The following is a 12,151-nucleotide window of genomic DNA, read 5'->3' on the forward strand; positions in this document are numbered from 1 at the left end:
TTCACAGTGAAGCTTAGTATTGGCAACAAATATACTTTGACTCTCAACCATGATCAGACTGAGTTGGTGGATCCACTCCCAAGGACTGGACAAGCAAAAATTACCTGAGGAAATCTGGTGCCATCTTCTATATAAGTTGCACATTAAAAAAAAGAGCCAATATTTTTCCAATAGCTGATAATGACACTGACCCCATATCAAAGACAGGCCCTAGTCCAATCCCATTTTGCTAAAATTCATTTGCTAAATGAAACCTTGTAAAGCCCCAGGATCAAACAAGGTACAAACTGAGTGCCACTTATCCACTGCTTCACTTCTTATGCATTGTATATTGCTATTATTTCAGACTTGTGTTGGTCAGTAATCTGTTCCAACTGCCCTTTTTGAAGGTCTTGTTATCTGTGTCTTAAAGAAGGGCATAAATCCAAAAAATTTGGGAGTTACACAGACCAATTGCCATTTTCTCCAATGTTTGTAAGCTTTTTGAAAAGCCAAGAAATCAACACAAAGTGTGACAATGGAGACAATGAGTTTGAACTCCCCAAAGGCTTGGGCATACAAAATGCACATGTAATTTTTTTGGTTATTTTAAACTGCTTCCAGATGCTGAAATATAATCTCTATGTTTGTGTGATCAACAGTTTAAAGGGGTTCAATCCCATCATTCATTCACAGGCTATTCTTCCTCTGTTGAGAAGTGGAAAAAAAACCTTTTCTCTGCAGTCTCTTATGCAATTGGTTTGGTAATGGATCCAAATGGGCGCTGCCAGTTCAGCAACTGCATCACTGATTGTAAAGGTGTGAAAAAGGTTCTGTCCTTAGTCCAGCTCTTTTCAATAATGCTATCCAAAACATTACATTGAGGTGTAATTTTCCATTCGGTTGATCCCCCCCTGAAATAGCCTATCCAAGTCTACCATCCAAGCTGAGACTCCCCACTACTTCAAGGCTGGAGTTGACAGGGACTGGGAAAGGGCTGAGTGGAGGCTGGACTGAGAAGCTAAGCCAACATAATTACATCACTCACCACAAGCAAGAACTACAGGAGGACCTACCACCTTATCTCGCTGGCAAATGCGATTTAAGGTAAAAGTATTCCTCCATTCCTAATTAAGCCCTATATTGATGCCAGCCACCTCTGTTACACAGACAACATTCTTCTACTATCAGATGATCTCAAAATTTTCCAAAATGCAGTTTATGTAATTTGCCCTTGTCTCAATGAGATTGACATCCAAGTTGCCTCCCCTAAAACTGAGTTTTTTGACTAAAGTCTGCCTCTAACTTAGACTACCTGTCTTGGCTTTGTCTCCAATTGGTCAATGACTTAATGGCAATTTGATTTTAATTGCATCCTCTCATAACTATCAATTTTGGCCCAGTAACTGTTTCTGTGTCGTCTTCTCTGTTCTTCTCTTTTATTGCCTCCTCTCTTCAAAATCTTACAGGCTGCTTGCTTAAGTTAAAGGCCAGTTTCACAAAACAACCCTGGGCAGACTTTACAATGCCCCAAATATCTTCTACTTGGTCCCATTATGGAGTGTTTTTCACATTATCTTAGTGGAAGAAAATTTGATCTCTTTTCTTTTTTTTGCGAATATCTTTCGCATTGCCACTTTGGACTCATAACTGGCACATTTCCAGTAGAGATGAATTTAATGATATATTGTCAAAAACATAGCTGCTTGTGGACAAGTTCCATAAGTATTGTGAAAGTATTGTCAACTTTCTGCACTACATAGTTGAGATGTTATTTTCCTTGTGACTTTTTTCTTGATTGAGCTTTCATTTTTCTTTAGTTTCCTGTATCTTTGTACTCCTATAAGCACATTTTGAGCTTATATGTAGGGTTGAAATGCATTATTATTACTATTATTATTAGTATAAGTAGTAGTAGTCCCAATTCTTGGCTAATATCATAAAAACTCAAATAAGTTTTTCTTTATTTTAGTCTGCTTAGTTTTCCTGTAATTACTTATATTCATTTTTCAAATTGAAATTATTAGAGGAATTTTAGTGTGTTCATCTTAGTCCTAAGGTTGAGCAAATATTCCATTTGCTGAAATAGGATATTTTAAAATACAAATGTTTAGAACAATTCCAGTTTTAAGTTGGTTGGCAAAATTTAATATTACTGTGACAACCAAGATGATCATGTCTTTTTGTGTTGTCAAGGCAACATTTTTTTAAATACATTTTAATTGAAACTAGTTAAATGCATGTAATGTTGACATCAAATGCAAAGCATTTGTCTTGTCAGTATTAGGTGTTATTTGAACAAGGATAATGCTCAAAATTGTTTGTAATTGCATTTAAAATCTATAAATGGAAGGTCATACGCTTAAAAAAAATAATCCGTACTGCCACTAAGTCAGGAATTCAAAGAGTAAAAAAGACTTTTGCTTAATGAACAATCTAAATTCAATCAACAGGCACAATTCGCTATTATTGTAGCCAACAAAACTGTCATATAATAAAAACACCACTTTTAGTTGATTTTCAGTACTAATTAATACGCTTGTGACACATTAATCAATATTCAAATTTGTGGACATTTGCATTGCAGCCCTAGTCAGGAATTTGGATCAATGAATTTCAGAAGTTGTCCTAGACCAGGTGACTAACTGCATAAAGGGCTATGAATATTTTCCAGGTTCCTCCCATGCCTATAGGCCAAAATTTCTGAATCTTACATACTGATAGAACTTTGAGACTGTCTTAATGACTTATAGGCTGCTCTTCTATTAGGACATCATCCCTTAAAATTTCCATCTGAAAAGCTTTTAAAGAAGTAAGGCCATCCTCCAAAACAATAATCTTTTCTTATTGCTAGGTGCAAAATAAATGGTTCTCTAACAATGTGATTGACCTTTGGAACTCTGTAGAGTTGTATGACATATAGTTCTGAAGAACTGCCCCCCCCCCCTTCAAGTTAGCTCATGGTAAAGTTGAGTGCAGTAAGCCATGACGCATTGTCTGGGATGAGCTACTGATATCTCAGAGGTATCCACAGAACTCATTCTTGTTAGGCTAGCCTTTTTTTTCAGTGCAGAAATTATAATGCTCATAAACTTTCTTTTCAGATTTTTGATTTGTTTTATTTTTGTCTTTGATTCAAAATGTACTTCAAAGAAACACAAATTTAGCATTTTTTTGTAAATGCATGTTTTAAGGTAAAAATTTATTCAATCTATAATGAAAACATTCTTATGACTTCTTTTTTCTACTGAAAAAGAAATTCATATTTCTGCAACTGGTCTTATAGAATTTTTCCCATGGTTTCATTAAAACTTTGTTATAATTAGTTTATGTTTATTGTCCTAAACATAAATGTCTTCCTCAGCTCTATAGGGAGGCATAACTTGCAGACACATTACAGGAAGGGCAGGGATAAGCCTTATGATTTGTCTGAGTTGGTAGCTCTATTGGACAACAAAAAGGCAGTTCAGTTATAATTAAATACTGTAATTAAAAAAACTAGTTTATTTTCCAAATTGAAGATTGAAAGTGGCATGTCTTTTTAACAGCTGGAATAATTTTATCTAAACAAAATGTTATTTTTATGACTACTTATTTTCCAGAGTCATTATTTGCAACATTGCCAAAAACGACAAGAGGGCAACCCATTGTACTTGGCAGTGATCCAAAAGGCAAAAACTTTCTTTATACACATAGTAACACTGTGATAATTAGAAATATAGAGGTAAGTTGGAAAATTAAATATATTTATCAAGTTGATAAGTTTTGAGGGGGATTGTTTATCTCAGATTCCAGATTTAGGTACAAAAAATTAGCAAATCAAAGTTACAGAAATATTACCAAGGATCAAAATGATTTGCTCATAGAGCGTCGTGACAAAAGACTTCTGCACAAAGCTGTTTAAGGAATTTGTCAAATTTTATTTAATAACTTAAAAATAATTGATTATTTGTTTGTAGTGTGTAGGCACTCTTCATGGGAATATTCAAGAAATTTCACATTTATTATGGATAGAAAAGGGTAAATGTAATGCGAATTTTTTTTGGGGGGGGGGGGCTTCATACTCCTTTCCTGTCTTCCAAATTCTCTAGACCCCCTGTCTTGTTCTGGTTACACCTATGTTCACCCTGTCACTTTGGGAAGCAAATTGGATGAATTTTTGTCCCTGCCATGGCTGATTACTAGTCTTCTGATGCTTAAAATACTGTAAGGTGTTTTCACCAGATGTATTTGGAGCTAGGTATGTTGTGAAGATGAGTTGTTGCCCATTCCTTTTGCTGTGCGTCCTGGTGTGCTGAACACTATACATCATCCCAAGAATTATATATGCTTGTGCATATATATTTTAGTTTTTTATGTTTTAGTTTTTATGTTCTTGTATTAAATCAGGAGATAAGCAGGGTTGTGTTCTATCCTCTTTTAAATGGATCATTTTGATGGACTTTTTCTTAAGGAGCACAGGAAAGGCAATGGAAGAAAACGGAATCAAATGGGGAGGAAAAACTTTCCTGGAACTAGATTATGCTGACGATTTAAGCATCCTAGATGAAAGTATTAGCAAAACAAATGAGTTTTTAGAGGTTTTGCAAGTTCAGGGTGCTAAAATAGGTTTGAAAATTAATTTTAAGAAGACCAAGCCACTAAGGCTAGGAATGAGTGAAGTTGAAAAGGTGACGTTGGGCAGCAAAAAGATTGATCAGGCGGACAGCTCAGTTACCTTGGTAGTATTATTAGTAAAGAAGGTGGGAGGAGTTAAGATGTTAAAAGTAGAATAGCCAAGGCTCAGAGTGTTTTTCACATTTAAAAAAAGTTTGGAAGAACAGGAAGATAAGTCTGCAAACCGAGATTAGAATTTTGGAAGCTACAGTGATAACAGTGGTCAAAGATGTTTCTGAAGCATGGGTGCTCCAAAAAGTGGATGAAGATGTGCTAGATGTTTTCCAGAGAAATTCCCTACGGATTGTTCTGGGTACCCGGCTGACTGACCATATTTGAAACAGTAGGCCTGCGAAAAATGCGGTTCTATCCTGCTTTTTTGGGCTATAATGAGAGATAAATTGAAATGGCGTGGGCACGTTCATTGGATGAAGGATGACTGATTGCCAAGATTGTCCTTTTTTGCCAACTGTCAAGGGCTAAACAGAAAGAAGGTCGTCCGTAGTTGGGTGGTAGGATGCCATAAAGAAAGATTTAGTGGAAATGGGAACCTTCTGTGAGGGTGCAAAGAGTGAATCTTTGAATAGATTGGGATTGAGGAGGAGCGTGCGTAGCTGTGTTGGCCTTAGGGGGCTTGGTGCTGTGGTGAGTCGTTAGTAGTAGTAATTGTATTCAATAACAAAACCATAGTTTGTTTGTAGGCTCTGTAAGTTTAATTTCAAGATAAAATAACCAAAGTTTTCCTCTTTGGCCTGGAGTCTAAATTGAGCATGGAACAATTTTGTTTATTAAATTGTAAAAGTTTTGCAATTCAGATGAGAGAGCAGGCCTAGAGCTCCCTTCGCTTTGTCCTAGGTACTTCTTGGTAGTAAAAGCATGCTCTGAAAGTGCTTACTGCAGTTAAGTCAAAGCTTGTGAGCTACTTTGTTATTCATTTAGGCTATAATGAGAGATAAATTGGCTATAATGAGAGATAAATTGAAATGGCGTGGGCACGTTCATTGGATGAAGGATGACTGATTCCCAAGATTGTCCTTTTTTGCCAACTGTCAAGGGCTAAACAGAAAGAAGGTCGTCCGTAGTTGGGTGGTAGGATGCCATAAAGAAAGATTTAGTGGAAATGGGAACCTTCTGTGAGGGTGCAAAGAGTGAATCTTTGAATAGATTGGGATTGAGGAGGAGCGTGCGTAGCTGTGTTGGCCTTAGGGGGCTTGGTGCTGTGGTGAGTCGTTAGTAGTAGTAATTGTATTCAATAACAAAACCATAGTTTGTTTGTAGGCTCTGTAAGTTTAATTTCAAGATAAAATAACCAAAGTTTTTGTCTTTGGCCTGGAGTCTAAATTGAGCATAGAACAATTTTGTTTATTAAATTGTAAAAGTTTTGCAATTCAGATGGGAGAGCAGGCCTAGAGCTCCCTTCGCTTTGTCCTAGGTACTTTTTGGTAGTAAAAGCATGCTCTGAAAGTGCTTACTGCAGTTAAGTCAAAGCTTGTGAGCTACTTTGTTATTCATTTAGGGTTGTTCCCTTTTCCATATGGAACCTAACTATAACAGAGCAGCATCTGAACACTCATGTGCAGTAGGTTTAATGTTTTCTGTTGTGATTTTATATTAGTGATCTATTTGAGGATCTACTTCAAACGGTATCATTGGGAAGGTTATGATTTGATATTATTGAACTAAGCCATTGATTGCAATTGTATTCTATTTTTTACTTTGTAACATATTAAATTTCCTTCAACAGAGTCTTCAGATTAAAAGAAAAAGAATAAATATAATGCTGATTTGCCTTTTTTTTTGCATACCTTCATTCACTAGATTTTGTTCATAGGCTGTTAAGTTTAATTGGAGGTCCAATGAAGTAAGCTACAGTTTCTTTATCGATTTAAGAGACGTTCCTCAGTGTCTAATTAGAATGATTATACCCAAGAAAACACCTGCTGTCGGAAGCTCGGGCCTTCGGCACCTATTGATAACCGGTTCGAGCTTTTGGCCCTCGCACTCGTTATCATACGAGCTTTTGGCCCTTGAACTCGTTATCATACGAGCTTTTGGCCCTCGCACCTATTATCATAATTTCCCATTTCTGTTTTTTTTTTCACTTTATATTTTTCAAAATTTTAAAGAAAGACACTTATTAGCAGACAATGGAACATTAGTAATTCTACGAATCATAATAAAAGGTGGTGGTCAGGTCTCGAGCCTCCTTTACCTTTGCCTGGGAACATACTTGGAGGAAAAACAGGTTCTTAATGCATGTATTTGTGCAGTCTAATTTTAGAATGAACATCGTGATTTATTAAATGCATTTTCTTTTGGCATTTAGAATCCAGCCATAGCTGAGCAGTATACTGAACACTCATGCACAGTAAATGTTGCTAAATACTCGCCAAGTGGTTTCTATATAGCATCTGGAGATCAGCAGGGAAAAGTCCGAATATGGGATACTGTAAATAAAGAGCACATACTTAAAGCAGAATATCAACCATTTTTTGGTCCAATTCATGATATTGCATGGTCACCTGACAACCAACGGATGGTAGTGGCTGGTGAAGGAAAGGAAAGGTAAGAAACGTTAATTTGAGTCTGCTTACAATATCTATATAGGGAAGTAGGGAGGGACATTTGTCCCTTAGACCCTCCCCCCTTCCCCTTACATTTGGGAAATACCTCTTTTGGAGGTATTTTCATTAAAAATCAATTTTTATGGCACTTGCCAAGTGACAGATATTGCGACCGCAATTTCTGTCCGTCGGTCTGTCTGTCGGTCTGTCTGTCGGTCCTGGTTTCGCTACTTCGGGCACTTCCAGATAAGCTAGAACGACGGAAGTTGGCAGGCGTATCAGGGACCAGACCAAATCAAAGTAGAAATAGTCGCTTCCCCGATTCCACCATCTGGGGGGAGGGGTGAACGAGATAGTTGAGAAGAATTTTATTTGCCAATAAGATGATTGTTGTTCTTAAATGTGGCTTATTGGTCTTGTGGTATGATTCTCGCTTTGGCTGCGAAAGGCCTCAGGACGAATCCCGGATCTCCCCGATTTTTACATAAAGAAGATCTGAAACTAGATACGTGATCAATATAGCGATCGCTGGAAGTTGGCAGGCTTATCAGGGACCAGACCAGATTAAATTAGAAATAGTCGCTTTCCGATTCCACCATCGGGGGGGGGGAGTGGAAGGACGGTTAATTCGGAAAAATTAGAAAAAAATGAGGTATTTAACTTATGTACGGGTGATTATAAGGACCTCGTGTCTCAGAGCTCTCATCTTAGATCCCGACTGGATCTGGTGTTATTGGGGGGAGTTGGAGGGGGAAACCAGAAATATTGGAAAACGCTTAGAGTGGCGAGATAGGGATGAAACGTGGCGGGAAGAATAAGCACAAGTTTTAGATACGTGATTGACATAACCGGACCGGATCCGCTCTCTTTGGGGGAGCGGGGGGATTTCCAGTGCTTTGGCGAGTTCGGTGCTTCTGGACGTGCTAGGACGATGAAAATGGATAGGCGTGTCAGGGACCTGCACAAATTTACTTGATAACAGTCGTTTCCCCTATTCGACCATCTGGGGGGGGGCTGAAGGTAGGGGAAATCGTGAAAATTGAGGTATGTTTATCTCACGAATGGGTGATCGGATCTTAATGAAACTTTATATATAGAAAGATATCATGTCTCAGATGCTCAATATTCAATTCGGATTGGATCTGGGGACATTGGGGGTGGAGGGGCGAAACGGAAATCACGGAAACTGGAAATCTTTGGAAAACACTTAGAGCGGAGAGATCGGATGAAACCTGATGGGAAGAATAAGCACAAGTTCTAAATACGGGACTGACATAACCGGACCAGATCCGATCTCATTGGGGGAATTGGGGGGGGGGGGGTTTCTAGTGCTTTGGCGAGTTCGAAAATAACTACAAGTTCTAGATGCGTGATTGACATAACCGGACCGGATCCGATCTCTCGACATAAGTGCCGTATGAGCTCTTAGCTCTTGTTTGGTATTTTTTTTTACCAGAAATTGAAAAAAAAAAAACAACCACTTTGTCCCCCCTAGATATTGCAAAATATATTTTTACGCCTCCCCCAAATTTCGTGAATTTACGCCACTTGAATTGCTTTATTGGCTGTTGAATTTATAATGCCTGTGCTTCTACATAGATTTCTCTCTCTCTGAAAAAAAGGGGAGAGAGGTCAGTAAGTCGACTGTGACTTTTCTAAAAGGTTTATTTTAGTCTCAGCCTGATTTTTTGTTTCTATAATGAAGAATAACCCGAATTCCTCATCATACTTCTCTCTTCAACGCTTTTCATCTTAATAAACATCCTAAACTTCTGAATAAACTTCAGATGGGTCTCATTTGATTTGGAATTTGAAGTTATAGTGCCCTATTTAAAAGTCAAACGTGATTTGAGAGTAAACAGCCACCTCCTCCCCCCGCGCCCATCATTTCCCAAAAACAATCATCGGGAAATGATAAGGGAAATGATCAATTGACCAAATAGGCAATATTTGCACGCTACTGCTACTACAACTACCGCTGCTTCTACTGCTACCACTACTATCACTAAAACTATTACTTCTGTAGTGGGTACTACTAAGGCTGAGGATATTGAAATAAATATCTGAAGAAAAGTTGAAGGGAAACGTTGAACTAAATTAAAGCACATTATATGCATACAGATTGTTAATACGGGCGTATCAGCAATTTTTTTCAAATTTCGCTTTTTATCTTTGTGAGACAACCCGACAACCCCGAAATAACTAACAACCCGAAAAATATTTGCAGTTTCTTTGCAATATGGCCTTAATGGATTTTTTGCAATACGGCCTTAATGGCCTTTACGCTCTAGAGACAACTTTAACGGCTTGTTTAGAGCTTTTTTTGTGTTCAAAAAAGCTTTTTGTATTAAACCCTTCTTTTCAGAGGAGCAAAAAAATCTAAGCAAAGAGAATGGTGTCCAAAGAGGCCTTTCTGTGAAACCATCAATCTTTACCCGCATATGCTCTTTGCGTTATGCAGCTTTTTCATGTCACCTGTGAAATTTTAGACGTTAGGGCGACGCCAATTTCTAACAGCATCAGTTTTTCTAAACATGGAAACAGTATATTTTTCGTTTCTATGAAAACATTGGTGTTAAGGCCCATTCACAGTTAGATTTAGCCGACGCCAGACCTATTAAGAATAAGATTTCACTAAATTCCAAAGCTATCTAGAGCCAGATCTGAAGTTCCAATTTCATTCAAGGTTTTTGAAATGTAGCCAAGACCAGTCAATCAAAGATTCATTATCAATCCTTAGCTGTATAGGAAGAAATTGTGTATAAACTTTTTTTTTCTTCTTAGTTGATAATTTGGAGATGCTTATGCACAATATCATTGCAATTCTAGGCCTTGCGGCAGCTGGGATTAAACCCCAGGCCAAGGGCCGTATCCTGGATTTTCGGGGTGGGGGTCCAAAAGCATTATTCCGGGGGGGCTACAAAAAACATCAAAAACCCATAATAAATTTGTTTATATTCATTTTGTTTTAAGTTTTTACGGGTCCTAGCCTAGTGGGTTGTTGCACTGGATTTAGGATCCTTTGTCCGAGAGGGCGAGGATTCGAATCCTAGTGTACCCAATTATTTGGTTTGAGTCAGTGGCGTGACTCTATAAGTTCAGCCAGAGTCAGCCCAGGTCTAAATGGGTACCTGGAGAAATCTGGGGAAGGAAAACAGGAAGGGTGTGTGAAAGCACAGGGTGGTTACCCCCCCCCCCCCATTGCACTTCCTGCCTGAAGGGTCAAGAAACGGAGATCAGCGCCGCCGGTAGGGACTGTAAAGTCCAATGCCGTATTCTTTACCTTCTTTTACGGGTCGGAAAAACATTTAGGGGAGAGGGTTCAAATCCCCCTAACCCCTTCTGCCTGGATACGGCCTTGCCCAGGTCCCCAGGCCAAGCAGAGATAATTGGTGACAACATTTCCTATTTGAACTAGCTAATTAAACAAGTGTTATTATCAATGGATCCAGTGTTAGCCTAATCTGCGTTAAGTAAGTGTCATCTTGAGTGGCCCTTTACCTAACCCTTACACTATTGTCTAATCTTATTAATCATCGGAACCATAGGTGCAAACAGGTCTGTTCCTTAAGGGGAAGGTATTCAAGGATTTGTCTGGGGGAATTTAAATATAAAGCAGTTCATTTTCAGGGATGTATTTTTAGTATTTCCAGGGAAATTCCTCTGAACTTTCAGGGGGGTTGTCTTCCCCCATATATTAACAATCGAATATAATAAAAAAAATTGCAAATATATTGCCTAGGATCAAACAAAGTATGCAGTAATGGCTGTAAGAATAGCTTATATTCTGCCATTTTTACTCTAGATTTGCCCATGTTTTTCTTGTTGAAACTGGAACATCAAATGGTGATATTAGCGGACAATCCAAAGCGCTGAATTCGTGTGACTTCAAACCAACAAGACCATTTCGGGTCGTAACAGGAAGTGAAGACAATAGCGTTGGAATCTTTGAAGGACCTCCATTCAAGTTCAAAATGACGAAGCAGGTAATATTAAATTTAAAGTAAATTGAGTATTTAAATGAACTATTTAAATCATTCTTTTTGTCAAATGTAAACCAGGTACAAGGGCAGTGCAAAAATCAATTGGAAAAGGACTGATTCCGGCAGCAACGTATCGAGGCTGAGAGAGGATTTTGAAAATGACCCGAAAACCTCTAGGGATATCTAGGGAGATGGCAAAGGCAGACAAGGTGGTAGGTAGAAAAGGAGTTTTTGTCGGATCAGTGAAAAAGGAGGGCGATTGTATAGGTTTCAAGAATTTCGGCCCATTGCTCTTACTCCAGCTGCCCCTAGGTTACATAATACACTGACCATAAAGAAGAGGTATGTTCCTCCTTATAAGCTGTAACCACTCTGGAAATGTCAAATGCACCTTCACCTGTTGTTACTTAGCAATTCTGCTTCATGTCATACATAAAAATCTGGTAGTACCTTATACCTGACAGAGCCGTTCCTAGGGTTTATGGTGCCCGGGGAAAATTTAATTACAGCGTCCTCCCCTCCCGACTCAAATGTAAGCAAAGAAAAGTCGGATCAAAGTGAAGAAGATCGAAGTGGGCAATTCCCCAGCTGCAGCGTCACCAAGCCACGGCACCTGGGACAACTGCCCCAGTTGCCCCCCCCCTCCAAAGGAACAGCTTTGATACCTGGCTTTTAAATGTCTTTCTTGTACTGCCAAGGACACAAAAATAGAAAGACTTTTTGTCCCCTGGAGCCGTTTTAGCTCTACACTACTGTTTCCTAAGGTTTTTCTTGACTGTTTCAAAAATATAGATTTTTTAGGGCAGTGTGAGATTTGTGCCAGTGTTGCCGTGGGGAACTGTTAAAATAAATAAGCAAAATTGATTTGTTAATTTTGGTAACATTTGCGTCGTAAAAAGTTACAACACTAACAATCTGTCGGTTCCCGAATAAAACTGCACCTTCACAGGAAAGCTGTGTCCTCTTAAG

At 38.5% G+C, this 12,151-nt stretch overlaps 1 protein-coding gene across 2 annotated transcripts in view; it reads left to right on the forward strand.

The window, feature by feature from the left end:
* Positions 1-12,151, forward strand: part of LOC136029913 (actin-interacting protein 1-like) — a 247,574-nt gene that overhangs the window by 139,821 nt on the left and 95,602 nt on the right. For both annotated transcript variants that reach the window (XM_065708425.1, XM_065708424.1), the window contains exons 2-4: positions 3,582-3,703; positions 6,962-7,200; positions 11,005-11,185. In XM_065708425.1, the coding sequence (XP_065564497.1) occupies positions 7,172-7,200; positions 11,005-11,185 (210 nt within the window). In that variant the 5' untranslated portion in view covers positions 3,582-3,703; positions 6,962-7,171. The remainder of the gene's footprint in view (positions 1-3,581; positions 3,704-6,961; positions 7,201-11,004; positions 11,186-12,151) is intronic.

Source organism: Artemia franciscana, chromosome 8 (genome assembly GCF_032884065.1).
Source record: "Artemia franciscana chromosome 8, ASM3288406v1, whole genome shotgun sequence".
NCBI lineage: Eukaryota > Metazoa > Arthropoda > Branchiopoda > Anostraca > Artemiidae > Artemia > Artemia franciscana.